Source organism: Loxodonta africana, chromosome 4 (assembly GCF_030014295.1).
Source record: "Loxodonta africana isolate mLoxAfr1 chromosome 4, mLoxAfr1.hap2, whole genome shotgun sequence".
NCBI classification, from domain to species: domain Eukaryota; kingdom Metazoa; phylum Chordata; class Mammalia; order Proboscidea; family Elephantidae; genus Loxodonta; species Loxodonta africana.
In genome coordinates, this window is record NC_087345.1 from 188,113,257 (window position 1) to 188,137,092 (window position 23,836).

General features: G+C 36.9%; 1 protein-coding gene across 6 annotated transcripts in view; it reads left to right on the forward strand.

Moving 5' to 3' along the window:
- Nucleotides 1-23,836, forward strand: part of CUL2 (cullin 2) — a 131,437-nt gene that overhangs the window by 72,048 nt on the left and 35,553 nt on the right. For all 6 annotated transcript variants that reach the window (XM_010600265.3, XM_023539772.2, XM_064285097.1 and 3 more), the window contains 4 exons: nucleotides 14,392-14,488; nucleotides 14,583-14,693; nucleotides 17,668-17,830; nucleotides 22,819-22,943. In XM_010600265.3, the coding sequence (XP_010598567.1) occupies nucleotides 14,392-14,488; nucleotides 14,583-14,693; nucleotides 17,668-17,830; nucleotides 22,819-22,943 (496 nt within the window). The remainder of the gene's footprint in view (nucleotides 1-14,391; nucleotides 14,489-14,582; nucleotides 14,694-17,667; nucleotides 17,831-22,818; nucleotides 22,944-23,836) is intronic.

The window sequence follows — 23,836 nt, forward strand, 5'->3', positions numbered from 1 at the left end:
AATTAATTTGGTTGGTACTGGTAGAGTAAAAGATGATTTTCTAATATAACTTTGGTTGTGTGAAGGTTTATTTCATGCAGTACCAACACCTGTATCTCTTTAGGAGTGGCTGTATATAATCATACATAGAATTATGTGATTATTTTCTTACTGTACAAGAAATTCATAGATCATAAACATTCTCCAACCCGCCTAGCCTCTCAGCTAATGTGTTAACCTTCTTTGAAGATTTCAGAAAAATAAGGGCCACCTCAGCCTTTAAAGAGATAAAGTTATCTGTGAGGCCAATGAAAGATTTTTTATGAAATCAAAGTGTTCTACTAAGTGAAAACACGTAAGGCTCATGAATACTGAAATGCTATGTAAACCATAAACCAGGAGTTTCGAGACTTTCAGAAGAAGTTGTAATTGGGTGGAGTGGGATCTGCAGGGAAGGTTGCAGATAGAAAAACAAACAGCAGTGTACTATAGTGTACTGTATTGTAATGTCATGGGCAGAAAGGGAGGTGCTCTTGGTGTGAAGACCATGCAACTTCTGCTTTTAAGGTACACACTGGGTCCTGGCTTCTTTTTCTTAATTAAATTCTGTAAGGTACTTTTCTTGAATTATGTAAACTATAGGAATAATCCCTTACTTTATGCAATTTGAAAAAAAATGTTTTCATGAAGTACTAAATTTAAAAATGGAATATAGATAGTAGTATTTTTTATTAGTTCGCGTAAGAGAATCAGTGGACTAACTGTAGTCAGTTTAATTTTTGCATGATATCCTTGTGAACTTAATGCACATGAAGTTTAATTGATAATCCAAAAGTAGCGGGTGTTCTTCCTTTACAGGGAAGAAAAAAGCAAGGTAGGTTGTGAATCTGCATATTTTTTCACAGTGCTTACTTGACTAGGAAAGATAAAAGTAACTCTATTCATATAAAAACTTACCTATTACAGTAATATAGTGGAACTCGGATTTTCAAGTATATGCAAAAAGAATTGCTTAGTCACATAAGGATGCTATTGAAAACACTATCTTTTTTATCTTAAGTAGACTCAATATGACTCTTTCAGTAAACTATGCATTTACCTTTCTACTGTTGTGTTCTTCAAACAAAAATAAAAACTAAAAGGAAATTCTTTTTTTTGAATTTGGAACAGTCTATAACAGACTACTATGACTGACTTGCATTTCTCTGACATGTCCATATTTTTGTTGTTCTATTTTTTAATTGTTAAAATAGAGCTATTGAGGAAAAATACAATCTTAGATACAAATAAAATCTAATTTAGATGTCTTTGTTCTTTTGTATCTCTTAGATTATGAGAGATGTGTTTTAAAATTTTCTAGTCTATTTATAGTTTTTTTTCCTTATAAATTGTTCATCTTATACACTTTGAGGATATGTTGTTAAGTGTCAGGTTATTATCTTCATGGTTAATTATCTTTATCATAGTAACTATCTTGTGCTCTTTTTTCTTATTCTGTCAGACATTATTATACCAATTTTCTTTTAGACTTAATGGGGTTTTGTTGTTTTGCTTATGTGTGTTATTTAACCTTTTTATTATAAAATAAAATGTAGGTACAGAAAGCCATGCAACACAGATGTACAGCTTAGTGAATTGTTATAAAGTGCATGCCCTGGTTACTGTCACCCACGTCAAGAACTAGAACCTTGCCACCTACCCCAGAAACCTCTCTGTGTGCCCCATTTCTTCTCTTTCTCCAAAGGTAACCACTATCTCGACTCTTACAGTAATTGTTTTCTTCTCATTCTTTATGGCTTTATCACCCAAGTATATATCCCTAGCTAGACACTGTAATTTAATCTTGTCCATTTTTTAAAAACTTTTTTATGTCTTTTTAATCAACAGCTCCCCGCACCATCCTCCTTTTTTTTGGTAGTTTATTTTTGGCAAATCCTAACCATTTGACCTTTAGACTTTTCCATGGTCTGGACTTTGCTGATTGTACGTGTGAGATATATTTCAATATGTTCCTCTGTCCTTTAGATTTCCTGCAAATTGGCAGTCTGGTGGCTTACTCAGACTAGGCTTCGATTCCTCCGACAAGACTATGGTCTTCATTCATTCACAATGTCTGATTTTCACTTTTATTTTTTATTTGGTGTTGCTTCTCTTATCAGTTGCCATCCCGTCGGCTCTGACTCATGGCGACCTATGTGTAACAGAATGAAATGTTGCCCAGCTCTGTGCCGTCTTCACTGGTATGTCCAAGCCCATCGTTGTGGCTGTTGTGTCAATCTGTCTCATTGAGGGTTTCGCTCATTTTCGCTGGTCCTCTACTTTACCAACCATGATGTCATTTTTTAGCAATCGGACTTTCCTGTTGACGTACCCAAAGGAAGTGAGCTGAAGTCTCGCTGTCCCCACTTGTAAGGATGATCCTGGTTGTATTTCTTCCAAGACTGATCTGTCCATTCTTCTGGAAGTGCGTGGTATATTCAGTATTCTTCGCCAGCACTATAATTTGAATGCATTAATTATTCTTCTGTCTTTCATTGTCCAGCTTTCACATGTGTATGAGGCAGTTGAAAAGACCATGGCTTAAGTCAGCTGCACCTTAGTCATCAAAGTGACATCTTTGCTTTTTTAAACTTTAAGGAGTGCTTTTGCAGCAAATTTGCCCAGTGCAATATGTTGTTTGATTTCTCGACTGCTGCTTCCGTAGACGTTGATTGTTGATCAAAGTAGAACGAAGTCATTGACACCTTCAGTTTTTTTCTTTTTGATGTTAGCAGCTGTTTATGCTTCTTACTGCGGTTTGTAAAGCTATGACATTTTAATTCTCTCATTTTGTTTCATTTATTACCTGGAATAATTTTATAAAGATAAACTTTTCCTCATCTTCTATTTTGTAAAGTTCATAAAAGAAGCAAGATAAAAGCTTGTTTCTTTTACCCAGTTCTCAAGATAATAAATTGGTTCCCTGTCATCCTCTGAAGGTGACCAATTAGTTGTGTTTTTTTATTAACTTTTATTGAGCTTCAAGTGAACGTTTACAATTCAAGTCAGTCTGTCACATGTAAGTTTACATACATCTTACTCCGTACTCCCACTTGCTCTCCCCCTAATGAGTCAGCCCTTCCAGTCTCTCCTTTCGTGACAATTTTGCCAGCTTCCAACTCTCTCTATCCTCCCATCCCCCCTCCAGACAGGAGATGCCAACAAAGTCTCAAGTGTCCACCTGATATAATTAGCTCACTCTTCATCAGCCTCTCTCTCCCACCCACTGTCCAGTCCCTTTCATGTCTGATGAGTTTTCTTCGGGAATGGTTCCTGTCCTGGGCCAACAGAAGGTTTGGGGACCATGACCGCTGGGATTCCTCTAGTCTCAGTCAGACCATTAAGTATGGTCTTTTTATGAGAATTTGGGGTCTGCATCTCACTGATCTCCTGCTCCCTCAGGGGGTCTCTGTTGTGCTCCCTGTCAGGGCAGTCATCGATTGTGGCCGGGCACCAACTAGTTCTTCTGGTCTCAGGATGATATTGGTTTCTGGTTCATGTGGCCCTTTCTGTCTCTTGGGCTCTTAGTTGTCATGTGACCTTGGTGTTCTTCGTTCTCCTTTGCTCCAGGTGGGTTGAGACCAATTGATGCATCTTAGATGGCCGCTTGTTAGCATTTAAGACCCCAGATGCCACATTTCAAAGTGGGATGCAGAATGTTTTCATAATAGAATTATTTTGCCAATTGACTTAGAAGTCCCCTTAAACCATGGTCCCCAAAACCCCGCCCTTGCTCCGCTGACCTTTGAAGCATTCATTTTATCCCGGAAACTTCTTTGCTTTTGGTCCAGTCCAATTGAGCTCACCTTCCATGTATTGAGTGTTGTCCTTCCCTTCACCTAAAGCAGTTCTTATGTACTAATTAATCAATAAAAAACCCTCTCCCTCCTTCCCTCCTCCCTCGTAACCACAAAAGTATGTGTTCTTCTCAGTTTTTACTTTTTCTCAAGATCTTATAATAGTGGTCTTATACAATATTTGTCCTTTTGCCTCTGACTAATTTCGCTCAGCATAATGCCTTCCAGGTTCCTCCATGTTATGAAATGTTTCACAGATTCGTCACTGTTCTTTATCAATGCGTAGTATTCCATTGTGTGAATATACCACAATTTATTTACCCATTCATCCGTTGATGGACACCTTGGTTGCTTCCAGCTTTTTGCTATTGTAAACAGAGCTGCAAGAAACATGGGTGTGCATATATCTGTTCGTGTGAAGGCTCTTATTTCTCTAGGGTATATTCTGAGAAGTGGGATTTCTGGGTTGTATGGTAGTTCTATTTCTAACTGTTTAAGATAACGCCAGATAGATTTCCAAAGTGGTTGTACCATTTGACATTCCCACCAGCAGTGTATAAGAGTTCCAATCTCTCCTCAGCCTCTCCAGCATTTATTATTTTGTGTTTTTTGGATTAATGCCAGCCTTGTTGGAGTGAGATGGAATCTCATCGTGGTTTTAATTTGCATTTTTTTTTAATGGCTAATGATCGAGAGCATTTTCTCATGTATCTGTTAGCTGCCTGAATATCTTCTTTAGTGAAGTGTGTGTTCATATCCTTTGCCCACTTCTTGATTGGGTTGTTTGTCTTTTTGTGGTTGAGTTTTGACAGAATCATGTAGATTTTAGAGATCAGGCGCTGGTCTGAGATGTCATAGCTGAAAATTCTTTCCCAGTCTGTAGGTGGTCTTTTTACTCTTTTGGTGAAGTCTTTAGATGAGCATAGGTGTTTGATTTTTAGGAGCTCCCAGTTATCGGGTTTCTCTTTGTCATTTTTGGTAGTATTTTGTATTCTGTTTATGCCTTGTAGTAGGGCTCCTAAGGTTGTCCCTATTTTTTCTTCCATGATCTTTATTGTTTTAGTCTTTATGTTTATGTCTTTGATCCACTTGGAGTTAGTTTTTGTGCATGGTGTGAGGTATGGATCCTGTTTCATTTTTTTTGCAAATGGATATCCAGTTATGCCAGCACCATTTGTTGAAAAGACTATCTTTTCCCCAATTAACTGACACTGGTCATTTGTCAAATATCAGCTGCTCATATGTGGATGGATTTCTATCTGGGTTCTCAATTCTGTTCCATTGGTCTATGTGCCTGTTGCTGTACCAGTACAAGGCTGTTTTTACTACTGTGGCTGTATAATAGGTTCTAAAATCAGGTAGAGTAAGGCCTCCCACTTTCTTCTTCTTTTTCAGTAATGCTTTGCTTATCCGAGGCTTCTTTCCCTTCCATATGAAATTGGTGATTTGTTTCTCTATCACCTTAAAAAATGACATTGGAATTTGGATTGGAAGGGCGTTATATGTATAGATGGCTTTTGGTGTAGAATAGACATTTTTACTATGTTAAGTCTTCCTATCCATGAGCAAGGTATGTTTTTCCACTTAAGTATGTCCTTTTGAATTTCTTGTAGTAGAGCTTTGTAGTTTTCTTTGTATAGGTCTTTTACATCCTTGGTAAGATTTATTCCTAAGTATCTTATCTTCTTGGGGGCTACTGTGAATGGTATTGATTTGGTTATTTCCTCTTCGATGTTCTTTTTGTTGATGTAGAGGAATCCAAGTGATTTTTTGTATGTTTATCTCATAACCTGAGACTCTGCCAAACTCTTCTATTAGTTTCAGTAGTTTTCTGGAGGATTCCTTAGGGTTTTCTGTGTATAAAATCATGTCATCTGCAAATAGAGATAATTTTACTTCCTCCTTGCCAACCTGGATGCCTTTTATTTCATTGTCTAGCCTAATTGCCCTGGCTAGGACTTCTAGCACGATGTTGAATAAGAGCGGTGATAAAGGGCATCCTTGTCTGGTTCCCGTTCTCAAGGGAAATGCTTTCAGGTTCTCTCCATTTAGAGTGATATTGGCTGTTGGCTTTGCATAAATGCCCTTTATTATGTTGAGGAATTTTCCTTCAATTCCTATTTTGGTGAGAGTTTTTATCATAAATGGGTGTTGGACTTTGTCAAATGCCTTTTCTGCATCAATTGATAAGATCATGTGGTTTTTGTCTTTTTTTTTTTTTTATGTGATAGATTACATTAATGGTTTTTCTGATATTAAACCAGCCTTGCATACCTGGTAGAAATCCCACCTGATCGTGGTGAATTATTTTTTTGATATGTTGTTGAATTCTATTGGCTAGAATTTTGTTGAGGATTTTTGCGTCTATGTTCATGAGGGATATAGGTCTGTAATTTTCTTTTTTTGTAATGTCTTTACCTGGTTTTGGTATCAGGGAGATGGTAGCTTCATAGAATGAGTTGGGTGGTATTCCGTCATTTTCTATGCTTTGAAATACCTTCAGTAGTAGTGGTGTTATCTCTTTTCTGAAAGTTTTGTAGAACTCTGCAGTGAAGCCATCCGGGCCAGGGCTTTTTTTTGTTGGGAGTTTTTTGATTACCCTTTCAATCTCTTTTTTTGTTATGGGTCTATTTAGTTGTTCTACTTCTGAATGTGTTAGTTTAGGTAGGTAGTGTTTTCCAGGAATTCATCCATTTCTTCTAGGTTTTCAAATTTGTTAGAATACAATTTTTCGTAATAATCTGATATGATTCTTTTAATTTCAGTTGGTTCTGTTGTGATGTGGCCCTTCTCGTTTCTTATTCGGGTTATTTGTTTCCTTTCCTGTGTTTCTTTAGTCAGTCTAGCCAATGGTTTATCAATTTTGTTAATTTTTTCAAAGAACCAGCTTTTGGCTTTGTTAATTCTTTCAATTGTTTTTCTGTTCTCTAATTCATTTAGTTCAGCTCTAATTTTATTATTTGTTTTCTTCTGGTGCCTGATGGATTCTTTTGTTGCTCACTTTCTATTGTTCAAGTTGTAGCAACAGTTCTCTGATTTTGGCTCTTTCTTCTTTTTGTATGTGTGCATTTATCGATATAAATTGGCCTCTGAGCACTGCTTTTGCTGTGTCCCAGAGGTTTTGATAGGAAGTATTTTCATTCTCGTTGCATTCTATGAATTTTCTTATTCCCTCCTTGATGTCTTCTATAACCCAGTCTTTTTTCAGCAGGGTATTGTTCAGTTTCCAAGTATTTGATTTCTTTTCCCTAGTTTTTCTGTTATTGATCTCTAGTTTTATTGCCTTGTGGTCTGAGAAGATGCTTTGTAATATTTCGATGTTTTGGACTCTGCAAAGGTTTGTTTTATGACCTAATATGTGGTCTATTCTAGAGAATGTTCCATGTGCACTAGAAGAAAAAGTATACTTTGCAGCAGTTGGGTGGAGAGTTCTGTATAAGTCCATGAGGTCAAGTTGGTTGATTGTTGTAATTAGGTCTTCCGTGTCTCTATTGAGCTTCTTACTGGAAGTCCTGTCCTTCTCCGAAAGTGGTGTGTTGAAGTCTCTTACTATAATTGTGGAGGTGTCTATCTCACTTTTCAATTCTGTTAAAATTTGGTTTATGTATCTTGCAGCCCTGTCATTGGGTGCATCAATATTTAATATGGTTATGTCTTCCTGGTCAATTGTCCCTTTTATCATTATGTAGTGTCCTTCTTTATCCTTTGTGGTGGATTTAAGTCTAAAGTCTATTTTGTCAGAAATTAATATTGCTACTCCTCTTGTTTTTTGCTTATTGTTTGCTTGATATATTTTTTTCCATTCTTTGAGTTTTAGTTTGTTTGTGTCTCTAAGTCTAAGGTGTGTCTCTTGTAGGCAGCATATAGACGGATTGTGTTTCTTTATCCAGTCCGAGACTCTCTGTCTCTTTATTGGTGCATTTAGTCCATTTACATTCAGCGTAATTATAGATAAATAAGTGTTTAGTGTTGTCATTTTGATGCCTTTTTATGTGTGTTGTTGACAATTTCATTTTTCCACTTACTTTTTTGTGTTGAGATGTTTTTCTTAGTAAATTGTGGGATCCTCATTTTCGTAGTGTTTGACTTTATGTTTGTTGAGTTGTTACGTTTTTCTTGGCTTTTATCTTGAGTTATGGAGTTGTCATATCTCTTTGTGGTTACCTTATTATTTGCCCCTATTTTTCTAAGTAAAAACCTAACTTGTATTGTTCTATATCGCCTTGTATCACTCTCCATATGGCAGTTCTATGCCTGCTGTGTTTAGTCCCTCTTTTTGATTATTGTGATCTTTTACATATTCACTTCCATGATTCCCTGTTATGAGTTTTTTTTTTTTAAATTAATCTTAATTTGTGTTTGTGATTTCCCTATTTGAGTTGATATCAGGATGTTCTGTTTTGTGACCTTGTGTTGTGCCGGTATCTGATATTATTGGTTTTCTGACCAAACAATATCCTTTAGTATTTGTTGTAGCTTTGGTTTGGTTTTTGCAAATTCTCTAAACTTGTGTTTATCTGTAAATATCTTAATTTCGCCTTCATATTTCAGAGAGAGTTTTGCCGGATATATGATCCTCGGCTGGCAGTTCTTCTCCTTCAGTGCTCTGTATATGTCGTCCCATTCCCTTCTTGCCTGCATGGTTTCTGCTGAGTAGTCTGAACTTATTCTTATTGATTCTCCCTTGAAGGGAACCTTTCTTTTCTCCCTGGCTGCTTTTACAATTTTCTCTTTATCTTTGGTTTTGGCAAGTTTGATGATAATATGTCTTGGTGTTTTTCTTTTTGGATCAATCTGAAATGGGGGTTGATAAGCGTCTTGGATAGATATCCTTTCATCTTTCATGATGTCAGGGAAGTTTTCTGCCAACAGATCTTCAACTATTCTCTCTGCGTTTTCTGTTATCCCTCTCTTTTCTGGGACTCCAATCACACGCAAGTTATCCTTCTTGATAGAGTCCCAAATGATTCTTAGGGTTTCTTCATTTTTTTTAATTCTTTTATCTAATTTTTTTTCAGCCATGTTGGTGTTAATGCCCTGGTCCTCCAGATGTCCCAGTCTGCATTCTAATTGCTCGAGTCTGCTCCTCTGACTTCCTATTGCATTGTCTAATTCTGTAATTTTATTGTTAATCTTTTTGATTTCTGAATGCTGTCTCTCTATGGATTCTTGCAACTTACTAATTTTTCCACTATGTTCTTGAATAATCTTTTTGAGTTCTTCAACAGTTTTATCAGTGTGTTCCTTGGCTTTTTCTGCAGTGTGACTTATTTAGTTTCTGATGTCTTGAAGCATTCTGTAAATTAGTTTTTTATATTCTGTATCTGATAATTCCAGGATTGTATCTTCATTTGGGAAAGATTTTGATTCTTTTGTTTGGGGGGTTGTAGAAGCTGTCATGGTCTGCTTCTTTATGTGGTTTGATATGGACTGCTGTCTCCGAGCCATCACTGGGAAACTAGTTTTTCCAGAAAATCCGCTGACTTGGACGCTGGCTCCAGGCTCTGAAAACAATTGCTGCTTCCCCGTATTTGTTCGTTTTCCGTCTCTAAATCTGTGTTTGTTGTGCAGGGTTCGTAGATTGCTATGTATGTGATCGATTCACTTGTTTTTCCGAGTCTTTATTGCAAGAGGGATCCGAGGTAGCGTCTACCTAGTCTGCCATCTTGGCCCCGCCTCTCCAATTAGTTTTTTTTTTTAAAATATCTGATGAACTCATAGACTTAACATATTTGATCGGTTTCTAGTCATTTTAAGTCTGACTTTATTAAAGCTTAAATTGCCTCCCTCTGGCTAATTGGTGCCAGAGTCTTTTTGACACGACCCTACTCATCTTTGGTAGCTTTCCTGCTCTCTGGTATGTCAGGATGTCCCAAACTTACCTTGTGCAGTTTGTTTCCCAGATGTGGTATCAACTGCTCGGTGAAAAACTTAGTACTAAAAGCAAATCATACACAAATGCATCCTTAAAACCTTTTAATATTCCCATCTTTTCCTGAATCTCACTCCCCTGCATACAGATAATCCCTGTTATCACGTAGTTAGCTGCCTCTCCCAACCTTTTCCTGTCAGTTTTCATGTCTACAGAGTTTCCTTACTTTTAGTATATAGCTTTTTTCTTTTCTGTTTTTGAAAAACGTAAGTAATATTTATTATACTTATTGTTAATTCTTTTTCTTTATTCAGTGGTGTATCTTGACAGTTTTTCTATGTTAGCACCTAAAGATCTACCTAATTGTTTTTGAAATTGCTACATAATAGGTGTGGTTCTACTTCATTTTGTTAAAATCTTCTAGTGACGGACATTGGGTTGTTTCCAGTTTTTCTATTAATACATCTTTGCTTTAGAAACCATGTTATATGTGTCTGTTGTGCCCATATGTAGATGTTTATTTGCGGTCATAGAGTGTGTGCATTTAGAATTTTGCCCATTTGCCTTCTAAAATGTCCGTACTTTTACAATCAGGGCATGAAAATACCTGTTTCTCTGTGTACTGATGAATACTTGATATTATCAGACTAAGAATTTTGCCCATCTGAGGGTGAAAAGTGTCCCTGATTTCCCAGATCCTCTCTGCGGTGGGGATTGGGAAGCCTGTGAGGTACTATCAGGTAGGGTGCAGCAGTCGTCTTCTGGGTTTGGAGGCTTCTCGTTCTTCCTGGGGCACCTCCTCCACTCAGGCACCATACTTGGGGCTCCAGCATGGACACAACGCTGTTGCTTGTTGCCTGGCTCCAGAGACCTCAGGATCATTTATGGTTGTTGTCCCACATGCTCTGATGTTGTCACCCTCTGCGCACCCTCCAGCTTTCAGTACATGCTGCTTCTCACCTGTCTTCCTTCACTCTCTTCCCACGCCTGATTGGTAGCCGTTCTTGCTTTGTGCAATTTTGTCTGTAGTTTTTTCTGCTCTACCCTGTCTGGTTTTCATCTTGGTTCAATCTCTGCAAGTCCAAGGCTGTGACTACAGTGGAGTATTAAAAAGCATTCTTCTTGTTATTTCTCAGATTTAGAGTGGGAGCAAGCGGTTGTGTTTAGTTTGCTGGAAACCTGTTCTTATTTCAAACATGGGGTAAATGAAGGTTACACTAAGAGATTACTTTGCCCATACCAGTATCAGGACTTCTGAGAATTCCTTAGCCTACCGTTTAATGACCATTACAGACCTGGTGGTATCTGAGTTAAATGCTCAGTTAGTTGGCTTTAAAATCCTTGATTTTAAAATCACAGTCAGTTAGTGCTTTTTTGATCTCTTAGCTTTATTCACCTATCTGATAGTTGAAAATGCTTCCATTTGGTGCCTATCCATATTTAAAATACTAGCTAATGTGTATTGAGTATTTACTCATATAGTAGGCACTGTGCCAGGTGCTTTCTTGGATTATGCTTAATCTTTACCACTCCTGCCTGAAGGAAGTACTGTTTTTATCCCCACTTCACAGAAAAGGAAATCTCTAAGTACTAAGAGGTTAAGTGACTGCCCAAGGTGACATATGAATGCAGCCAGAACTCAAGGCCAGGCAGCCTGACTCCAGAGTCCTGCTGGGCTGAACTACGGCTATTAGTCCCCGTCATTCCACCTGAGTGGTTTCATTCCCTTGATAATTTTAGTGCATTTGCATGGGCATTTTCCACATAGTTTCTGTTAAGACTAAATAAAATAATCAGCCACGTTTCTAAATACTCTTCAAATTCTTTCCTCAAGGTTATTCTCTGGGAACTGCTTATTCTTAGATGAGACCATAGCTTATTCAGTGTTTTTGTAAATTACTTAGCATTATTGTACAGTTTGCTTTCATTATCTATAAGCCTGATAGAATACAGGATGTATGTAATGGTTTTGCATGGTGCTTTTTTGTACAGTTATAAAAATACATGGTGATTTTAAAGATTGTATAATTATGCCTAACAGGTCCTGAATTCAGATGCTGTTATTCTTAGTTGTTAGGTACCATTGAGTAAGTGCCGACTCATAGTGACCCTGTGTACAACAGGACGAAACACTGCCTGGTCCTGTGTGCCATCCTCACTGTCGCTGTTGTGCTTGAGCCTGCCAATCTGTCTTTCACCAAGTGTCTTCATACTTTTACTATGTATGATGTCCATCTCCAGGGACTGGTCCCTCCTGATAACATGTCCAAAGTATGTGAGACAAAGTCTTGCCATCCTTGCTTCTAAGGAACATTCTGACTGTACTTCTTCCGAGACAGATTTGTTTGTTCTTCTGGCAGTCCGTGGTATATTCAGTATTCTTCGCCAACACCACAATTCAAAGGCATCAGTTCTTCTTCAGTCTTCCTTATTCATTGTCCATCTTTTGCATGTATTTGAGGAGATTGAAAACACCATGGTTTGGGTCAGGCACACCGTAATCCTTAGTGTGACATCTTTGTTTTTTAACACAGCAAATTTTTTTTTGCAGCAGATTTGCTCAGTGCAGTGTATTGTTTGCTTTCCTGACTACTGCTTCCATGGGCGTTGATTGTAGATTCAAGTAAAATGAAATCCTTGACAACTTCAGTATTTTTTCTCTGTTTATCGTCAATTGCTTATTGGTCCAGTTGTGAGGATTTTTGTTTTCTTCATCTTGAGGTGTAACCCATACTGAAGGCTGTTGTCTTTGATCTTCATCAGTAAGTGCTTCAAGTCCTCTTCACTTTCAGCAAGCAAGATTGTGTCATCTGTATATTGCAGGTTGTTAAAGAGTCTTCCTCCAATCCTGATGCCGCATTCTCCTTCATGTTATTCTTACAGGGAAGACAATTTAGTTATTAAGCAGTAGGAAATATCACTGTTTTTCTAGGCAGTGCTGTACTAGATTCCAGTTTGTAGGGGTCTTTTGAGATCATAAGCAAATGGTTGGAGTCCTAAGAATAGTAGGAGTAGAAGTTTTCCTGGCACAGAGTGAGGAAAGTACAATTTGTTCATGAAAAGAATTTTAGGTAACCTCATTTTCCAGATACTCAGGTAGTTCTCATTCTTAATTGACTTTCCATTTGGTCTGGATAAAGTTTAAAGGAAAAAAAAGGCAGTGTGTTCCAAGTAGATTAGATAGGGTAGCTCATTCTTTACCAGATTAGCTCGTGCTTGAGAAGGAACCAGTAGAAGGTGAGCAGAGGAAGGAGCTCACTGTGTGTGACCTTGTATGAACTCATTTTTCTTATTAATATCAAGGGGTAGAGTTTGTATTTAAGACTCTGACTGACAAAATTACTGTAGCCATACTAATTCATGTACAAAATATCCAGATAATTAAAGGGACAATGAAAGAGGAATCGAGGGATGCAGAGACAGGGAGGGACACTAACACATGAAGTCATTGCCTCAGCGCTTTTCTTAGACTTATATGTTTACAACAGCTTTATATCCTAATATAAATAACAAGAGGCTTTCACTGGGGCATGATGATGACATATTTTGTGTGGCTCTCTTTATGAAATAATTTAAAATATTTTTTGAAAGTAGAATCGAAGATCACCAGTAGCAAGGTAAACCTTTGACCTCATAATGGTTTAATTTGAACATCAGTAATGGAGTCAGAAATTCCCAACCAAGGGCTAAAATGTTTTACTGTGGCTTTATAAACTTTTTTTTTTTTAAGTTCACTTCCCTGTTCTATAGCTTAGAAAAGCTAATATTCACCTACATTTCATATTTGATTGTTCAGACTGGCATCTCAGTAGTGCCATTGAGTGGGAACTTGTCAAATGTCACATAGATTATTGAGATGATTTTAAAACCCTTTGTAATTGTAATAAACCAAAAAAAAAAAAAAAATCCTGTTGCCATTGAGTAGATTCCGACTCATAGCAATGCTATAGTACAGAGTAGAACTGCCCCATAGGGGTTCCAGGGAGCCGCTGGTGGATTCGAATGCTGACCTTTTGGTTAGCAGCTGCAGTACTTAACCACTGTACCACCAGGGTTCCTGTGATTATAGAGGGATATAGAAATATTAAAACCTTTATCTCACTAAATCTCCAAACAGGGAAATACCGTTGTGCTTGAATGGAAAGCATCTCAGCTTCTCCAGCAGGTCTCTTAGGAAAACAGCAGCTACCAGTGATATATAGGGTGATACAATGAGTGATACATTATATGGGATGATATAGTATAGCACAGTGAGTGATACATTATATGGGATGTACCTTTGAGGAATGTGTGCCATCAAATTACTGTAGACATATCTGTAATGCCTCAAATACCAACATTCTCAGACCACACCCTGTAATAATAGAGCTTGTGACACCAGCCTTTAGGCCTTGACACTTGATAGGCTCATATCTACTTTACTAAAATTAAAGAAGTATCATCCCAGTATTGACATTGTATTTTTAATTTTATAATAAAAGTTTTTCTTTAATTGAAAATGGCATCTAATGTATGTATTAACTACCATAAATATTGTTGTGATATGAAAAAAATTGTTTTTAAGCATCATGCATGCATTTACTTTTCAAATGCTTTATAATTTGATGAGATCAATGGAATTAGCAGCCATGTTTTGACATACTTTGGTGAATTTCAGTAGATGTTTGCATTCTCAAGAATATTTTGTGTTACACCTTGTTCTAGTGATCGTGGTGGAGAAGACCCGAACCAGAAAGTAATCCATGGGGTTATTAACTCCTTTGTTCATGTTGAACAGTATAAGAAAAAATTCCCCTTAAAGGTAAAAAGCCTCTTTGAAAGCATACATAATCAGACCTTTAATTTCTTAAATTTGCTTGTAGTTTTTTAAATGTAATTTTAATTGACTTATTTAGTTTTATCAGGAAATCTTTGAGTCTCCATTTCTGACTGAAACAGGAGAGTATTACAAACAAGAAGCTTCAAACTTATTACAAGAATCAAACTGCTCACAGTATATGGAAAAGGTAAGAAATAAGACATATTATATTAAACACACCTATTTTTATTGTATATGAGGCAAGATTTTACTTGACATGAATTTTCCTAGTTAATATATTTTTGGGGGTGGGAAATGTCCTATTTTACCATGACTCTGAGTTATAATTAATGTACAACACCTTGGTAAGTCATTCCTCTTGCTGTAGCATTTTTCATGATGAAAAGTGCTATTCCAGTTTTCCTCATGGTTGATGCTTTTTGATAAATCCTGATGCTAGGGGTTTGCTTGACTTTAATTAATTTTATTATTTATTTGCAAAATGGTAAACTGGATTTTGTGCTTAGTATGTGTTTAGGCAATAGGATGATAGGTGCAGAACGTAGGTATTTGGGTTTTTTTTTTTTGTTTTTGGAGAAATAAGGGGAAATGTAATAATTCTGCATACTTGGATAGGTCACTGTTTGTCCCTTAAGTTCTTGGAAGGCTAAGAAAAACCTCTGTAACAATTTTTAATTAATTATTAAAGCAACACTTATTATTATATTTAAAATTCCATATATATTTTCTTAGTATTAAAAGAATAGTCATATTATAAATTCAGTCCTCATAGAAGATATGTGAGAATTTTTAACCAGATTGTATTGCAAGCATTTTAGTAATGAGTGATTTTCGCTAGTTAAACCAAATGGAATAGCTGTACAACATAGGTCAAGAAACATCAGAATTTACTGATAACACTGTTACATGTTGGAGAAAGCCATCATCCAGGAGTCAGAAGTTGTTTGTTCATACTTGTGCCGCTAATTAACTCTGGGACCTTGAACAAGTCTTCTAGGCCTTTTTTCCTCCAACTATTCCGTTCAGGTTATACTAAGTAGTTCTTAGCTTTTAGCCCTTTTGCATCTTAGACTCTTTTCAAAGGCTCTAGATGTAGTCTTAAAATACAGACAGTGTGATACATGTGCACCCTGTTATATCGGCTTTAAGGAGCCCTGGTGGCACAGTGGTTCAGATGCTCAGCTGCTAACCAAAAGGTCATTGGTTTAAATCCACCAGCCACTGCGCAGGGAAAAGGACCTGGCAAACTGTTCCTGTAAAGATCACAGCCCAGGAATCCCTATGGGACAGTTCTGCCCTGTCACACAGGGCCGCTACGAGTCAAAATAGACCTGATGGCACACAACAACAATAACAACATATCTTGCTTTAAAATAGAGGACACTGAAATTCAATTATGTTTGGAAAATAATGTTTATATAAGTAGATCATTTCAGGAAATAATGGTGAACCTTAATCACTTTAGCGGAGTCGTGGTGGTTCAGTGGGAAAGAGCTTGGCTGCTAGCCAAAAGGTCAGCAGTTTAGATCTACCAGCTGCTCCTTGGAAACAAACCCTGTGAGACAGTTCTACTCTGTCCTATAGGATCGCTATGAGTTGGAATCCACTTGCTGGCAATATGTTAATAGCTTCAAGTGCTAAGATCCTAGGATTTGATTTGATCTCTATACATTTAATTAGTTAATAGACTAATTAGTTTAGCTTCCCTATTTTCTTTCTGTAATTTTTCTCTAGTTTTGTCATTTTTTCTCTGGCTACCAGTAGTTTTATAGCTATTTGGAGCCCTGCACTGGGGCATCCCCAACCCTGTCTGTCCAAGTTAGCATTTTTTCCCCCATCTTCCCTCACCTCCTTCAGGCCCATACTCTTAGTTCCTCTTGCATTTAGTTAACGTGTCAAGCTGATTAAAGCTACTTACGGAATGCTATACATGATTAATAGGCTTAATCCTTTTAAGTGCTATTTTTATTTTAAAAGAAAAACTTGTTAACCAAAATGACATATGGTGAACACCTTTTTAATCTAGGCACCTTCATGCCTGCTCTTAGTTTCTATGACTTTACCCTGCATTCCTGCCTCCAGAGAGTAGCCGTCTTTCTCCTGTCTTTAGCCTCATTTTCATCAAAAGGTTTTTTGAGAAGTACACAGGAGTGACGTGTAATTTACCCTTGCTTTATATGTTCCCTCTCTTGATGCCCGGGCAGACACAGCAGTACTCTCAAAAGCTGAAATACATGTAGTTCCCTGGGGCCAGTTAAGTTCAGAAGCCCCAGTTATGTACCTTCACGTTACAGAGTATTTTCTTAGTCTACTTATATTTCATCAAAGTACCTGTGCTGTGCTAGCGTAATTTTCGTTGCATCAATGTTGTAGTTTTGTTTTGATGTAGAAATTAGTTAATTCTTAATATCTAGTTCTTGTTAATCAGTGTAGTATTTGTAGCTCAGTGCTTTTTATATAGGATAAGCTTTAGTAAAGGTCTGCTTGATTCAGTTGATGTAAATTATTCTCTAGTTTGATATTTAAATATTCACATACAGGTAGTCCCCGACTTACGATGGGGTTTTGTTCTGACACTCTGATGTAAGTCAAATACCTCCCTTTTTTTTCTTAGTTTTCATTATTGCCATAGCCTGCTCTGTGGCGTTGTTTTGCACAGTAAATCATAACGTTGACCATCTGAGAGTGAACACCTGAGAATGATACCATCACCAAGTTATGTGATGCAACACTGCATGTAGTACGTATTACTAATGATAAGATGTGCAAAGAAAAAAAGACGGTAACAAGTGCAGCTCGTTGTAACTTGAATACGTTGTAAGTCAGGGACTACCTGTAGTGGCCACCCATTGTGGCTTTTAATAATGTGTACCTAGTTTTCCTATTGCATACTGGGTTTTTTACACAGTAGAAAGATTGGGGTCTATAAATGAAGACAAAATGCAGACCATTTAACTTTAGCTCTTGTTCGTAAGATTATGGTGACGTGTAGGTGACAGCTAGTAGCTTAAATAAACATTTTAAATGATGTATGGAATGTGGGTTTAAATTGACTATGTAACCCTTATTTGTTACCTTTACTGTGTTTAATTGAGCCATTACAATATGACTATCTAATTTACTGATTAGTAGTTCACAACTATAAGATTATATTTCTGTAGGTTCTAGGTAGATTAAAAGATGAAGAAATTCGATGTCGAAAATACTTACATCCAAGTTCATATACTAAAGTGATTCATGAATGTCAGCAACGAATGGTAGCAGACCACTTACAATTCTTACATGCAGAATGTCATAATATCATCCGACAAGAGAAAAAAAATGGTAAGTGATACTAAGCATAAATGTGAATAGAAATTAACTTATAAACCCATCTTTTAGATTAGCTCTCACTGCTTTAGATTCAAAACATATTTTAGTAATGGTCTTTAAAATCTTTGATATGCATTTTGCAGATTAGCAATAGTGTATTTTGAATGACTGTTTTGGAAAAGTATATTTTGAAGTGAAAAGAAAAACTGGGAAAATGTTTATGCACATTTTTATATCACAAGAGCTAATTTTCTTAACACATTAAGAGTTCTTAATAGTAGGAAAAAGGGCAAAAGATATGAAAAGGAAGTATGAACAGATTTTTAAATATATGAAGAGATACTCAACCTCACTCATAATAGGAGAAATACAAAATAAAATTAAATACTGATATACCAGCCACAAACAGTGAAAAAGGTGCAATTTTTTTAGAAGAAAACGGCATTATCAAATGGGGAATAAATATGACGAGATGTGCCAGACCTACACAGAAAACTAAACGTTATTAAAAACAACATTGATTTATAGATCTTGGACAATGTAATGAAAACCCAAGAATTTTCTTTTTTTTAAATTGTGAAAACTATAGCCTTGCCCTAAGAATAGCCAAGACAATCTTGCTGAATATGATGGGAAGACATACTTTACAGGATAGCAAGACTTATAAACCATGATAATGAAGACAGTGAGACACTGGTGTATGCATAGACCAGACCAGTGGCATGAAATAGAACGCTTGATTTAAGTCCTTGGAGGCACCGCAGAGCAATAGGTGAAAGATAGTCTTTTCAACATAATGCTGAGTCAATTGGATATCCATTTGGAAAAAAGGAAATTAGATGTGTACCTCAGACACCACACACAGAATTGATACATGGTGGGTTTTCGATCTAAATGTAAGGGGTAAAACAATAACACTATTCCAGAAGATAATAGAGGAGAGTATCTTCATGACCTGGGGGTAGGGAAAGATATTTTAAATAGGACATAAAAAGCACTACCCACAAAGAAAAGATAGGACTACATTAAAGTTAAAAGCTTTGTATCATCAAAAGACCATCAAGAGAGTGAAAAGACAGTTGTAGGGTAGGATATTGGCAACAATGGAAAAAGGTTTATATTCAAAATGCAAAATGATCAAGAAACTTGAACAGGCACTACTGAATAGAAGATACCCAGATGGCTAATGAACATATAAAAAGGTACTCAATCTCATTAAAATAGGAAATATAAATCAAAACCACATTAACATATCAATATATATTCACTCTTTTAATATAAAATTTAAAAAGCTAAAAATAGTGTTGGCAAGCATATAGACTAGTGGAAACTTGTTATACACTGAGGTGGGAGTTAAATTGATGCAACCACCTTGAAAAACTATTTGCTACTGAAACTAATATATACATATCTTGTTGTTGGTAGGTGCCATAGACTTGGTTCTAACTCACAGGAACCCTATGTACAACAAAACGAGACACTACCTGGTCCTGCGTCATCCTCACAATCATTGTTATACTTGAGCCCATTGTTGTAGCCGCTGTGTCAGTCCATCTCATCATGGGTCTTCATCTTTTTGCTGACCCTCTACCAAGCATGATATCCTTCTTCAGGAACTCGTCCTTCCTGATAGCATGTCCAAAGTATGTGAGACGAAGCTTTGCCATCCTTGGCTTCTATGGAGCATCCTGGCTGTACTTGTTCTAAGACAGATTTGTTCATTCTTCTGGTAGCCCATGGTATATTCAGTATCCTTTGCCAACACCATAATTCAGAGGCATCAATTCTTCTTCAGTCTTCCTTATTCATCGTCCAGCTTTTGCATACATATGAGGCGATTGAAAATACCATCGCTTGGTATTTTCACACATTTTGGGTCGGGCACACGTCAGCCCTCAAAGTGATGTCTTTGCTTTTGAACACTTTAAAGAGGTCTTTTGCAGCAGATTTGTCCAATGCAGTATATCATTTGATTTCTTGACTGCAGTTTCCATGGGCATTTATTGTGAATCTAAGTAAAATGAAATCCTTGGCAATTTCATTATTTTGTTTATCATGATGTTGCTTATTGGTCCAGTTGTAAGGATTTTTGTTTTCTTTATGTTGAGGTGTAATCCGTACTAAAGGCTGTAGTCCGATCTTCATCAGTAAGTGCTTCAAGTCCTCTTCACTTTCAGCAAGCAAGGTTGTGTCATGCGCATATTGCAGGTTGTTAATGAATCTTCCTCAAATCCGGATGCCACATTCTTCTTCATATAGTCTGGCTTCGCGGATTATTTGCTCAGCATACAGATTGAATACATATGGTGAAAGGATCCCATCCGGACACACACCTTTCCTAACTTTAAACCATGCAGTATCTCCTTGATCTATGTACAGGTTCCTCATGAGCACAATTAAGCATTCTGGAATTCCCATTCTTCATAATATTATCCATAATTTGTTATGATCCACATAGCCAAAACTGATCTGTCATTAGCAGTGATATCCCTTGTTCCACATTCTCTTCTGAATCCGCTTGAGCCTCTGGTCATTCCCTGTTGATGTACTGCTGCAAACGCTTTGAATGTTCTACAGCAAAATTTCACTTGTCTGTTATATATTAATGATATTGTTTGATAACAATACCCACTGGTGTCGAGTCGATCCCAGCTTATAGCGACCCTGTAAGACAGAGTAGAACTGCCCGATAGAGTTTCCAAGGAGCACCTGCGGATTTGAACTGCTGACCTCCTGGTTAGCAGCCATAGCACTTAACCACTATGCCACCAGGGTTTCCTTGATAACAATATACTTTGGAAAAGTGTATTTTCAGAGTATATTTTAAAGTAAAAAAAAAAACTGGGCAAATGTGTTTATACATTTTTATATCAGAAGAGCTAATTTTCTTAATACATTAATAATTCTTAGTAGAGGAAAAAAAAGGGCAAAAACAGATTTTAAGTATATGAAGAGAGATGCTCAGTCTTACTCATAACGACTTCTTGTGAGCTAGCAATTTCACTCCTGAGTACATAACCTGCTGCCCAAAATGTGTGCACATATGCAAGAAAAAGATACATACTAGAATGTTCATAGCAGCATGTAATAGCCCCAAACTGGAAACAGCCCAAATGTCCAATAATGTAGAATGGAGAAAGCATGGTATATTCATGGAAATGGAAATGAACAAATTATAGCTACATAGAACATATGGACTATATGCAGAAGAATGCGGCATCAAGATTGAAGAAAGACTCATTAACAACCTGCCATATGCAGATGACACAACCTTGCTTAATGAAAGCGAAGAGGACTTTAAGCACTTAATGATGAAGATCAGAGACTTCAGCCTTTGGTATGGATTACACCTCAACATAAAGAAAATGAAAATCCTCACACCTGGAGTAATAAGCAGCACTGTGATAAACAGAGAAAAGATTATGAAGGATTTCGTTTTACTTGGATCCATAATCAGTGCCCATGGAAGCTGCAGTCAAGAAATCGAACAGCATATTGCATTGGGCAGATCTGCTTCAAAAGACCTCTTTTAAAGTGTTGAAAAGCAAAGATGTCACTTTGAGAACTAAGGTGTGCCTGACCCAAGCCCATGGCATTTTTGATCGCCTCATGCATATGAAAGCTGGACAATGAATAAAGGAGACTGAAGGAGAATTGGCACCTTTGAATTATGGTGTGGATGAAGAATATTGAATATACCATGGACTGCCAGAAGAATGAACAGCTCTGTCTTGGAAGAAGTACAGTCAGAATGCTCCTGAGAGGTGAGAACGGAGAGACTTTGTCTCACATACTTTGGCCATGTCAGGAGGGACCAGTCCCTGTAGGATAATATCATGTTTGGTAGAGAGGATCAGCAAAGAAGAGGAAGACCCTCAATGAGATGGACTGACACCGTGGCCGCAACAATGGGCACAACATAGCAAGGATTGTAAGGATGGCACAGGACTGGGCAGTGTTTCATTCTGTTGTACAAAAGGTCACTATGAGTTGTAACCAACTCATGGCACCTAACAACAATGTGGATGAACCTTATAACTTAATGTTGAACAAAAGAAACCAGTCATGAAAGAATACATGTTGTATGATTCCATTTACATAGAGTTCAAAAACCTGTAAAACTGATCTGTGGTTTAGTAGTCACGATAGTGGTTACCTTTGCAGAGGAGCAAGAGGCGTACCTAGTGATTGGGAGGAGGCGTGAAGGGGACTTCTAGGGTATAGGTAATGTTCTGTTTCATACTCTGGGTGGTGATTCCATGGGTGTGTTGTCGTGTGTTCACTTGTGATAATTCGTTGATATACACACTTAACGATTTCCACACTTTCCTGTATGTGTGCTATATGTCAGTAAAGTTTAAAATGAAAACCGCTACACTGAGACATCTATTTTCACCTCTCCCAGTGGCAAAGATCACATTGTTGGAAAAGGGAGCTCCTGGGTGTTGGGAGTGCTGTTCAGAAAGATCTATCTACAAGATTAAACTTTGTCACAGCAGTTCCATTTGTAGGGGGTTATAATACACATATTCTTGCCAGCATACAAATTATGAATTGGAACATTGTTTGTAATACCAAGAGATTGGAAACAGCTTAAATTTCCATTGAATGTTAAGTAGTTGTACTATAGCCATATAATGGAGTTGTAAAATATGAGCAAATTCTTTATGCATTGACATAAAAAGATCTCTATGTTAAAATAAGTGTTCTGCAACTGCAAGTAATACATAAGATACACTATATACTATTTGTGTAAAAAGGGGCAAAAGAAAGAATATGTTTATTTGCTTGAAAGGGCATACAACATTTCGGAAAGATATTAAACCACAACAACATTGCTTTCCTGTGTGGAGCGGGACTAGGTGACCGGGAGACAAGGGTGTGGGGGCACTGTATTTACTGTTCTGTACTTCTGCATGTTGAACCACATATTACCTAATAAAGTAAATTAAAAATATTTTTTGAAATATTTGGGACGTTAATAATTTTTCCCCCCCCAGACATGGCAAATATGTATGTCTTACTTCGCGCTGTGTCCACTGGTTTACCTCATATGATTCAGGAGCTGCAAAATCATATCCATGATGAGGGCCTCAGAGCAACCAGTAATCTTACTCAGGAAAATGTGAGTTATAAGGAACTGGAATTTTTTTCTCTTAATCAGATTTATTATGGAGTTTTTCTTTTGACTTCACAGTTTTATAATATGAAAGAAAAAAATTACATAGTTTTGCCATACCAACAGATCGCTCATTTTTATTAAAATCATTTTAAGCCTAGAGTCTGTTGGTCTCATAATTATCAAATTATTAGAAAATCGTTGGATGAAATGGACTTCTTCTTAAGCCATGTTGATGTGTTCACTTAGCAATTGTTAACTCACTTCTCACAGAAAAATATGTTGGCTGTTTCTCAATAAATAAATTTCTTCATAGCTGGCATTAGTACTTAATTAGTTGTTGATGTAATGACGTTAATTGGTGGTAATACAATTTGAAACTTTTTTCTTTACATAGTCTCTGAATTTGATTGTCCATGAAGCAAATTTGGATTAAAACAACCTTCCCTATGTATATTTGTTTGCTATCTAAAATATCTAAAACAGTGACCTTTGTGTTCCTAATACCCATCTTTCTCAAGAGTAGCCTACCAGTCAAATAAGTGTTTGCAGCGAGGTGTCTTTCCTGTCAAAGTGTGTCCCTGTCATTACCATCTTGTTAACTGGTGATGGCTGATGAATAAGATAGATATGACATGAGTATTCCATCTGTACCTTTCTAAAGAAGAATATTTGCCCTTCACCTTAACATAGTAATGTGTGTGTAGACAACATTGCTCAGAAGCTTTAATTAAGAGCTGATAACCTTAGTTGTAGATTTATTTGTTTTTCTGGCAAATAATTTATTGTACATTCTTAGTTTTTATGTCATGCCACAATAAATGCATACATTTTCCATTTCATAGAACTATTTATATTATTTAGGCCTATTAGTTTGTATTGTTTATTTGGTTTATTAG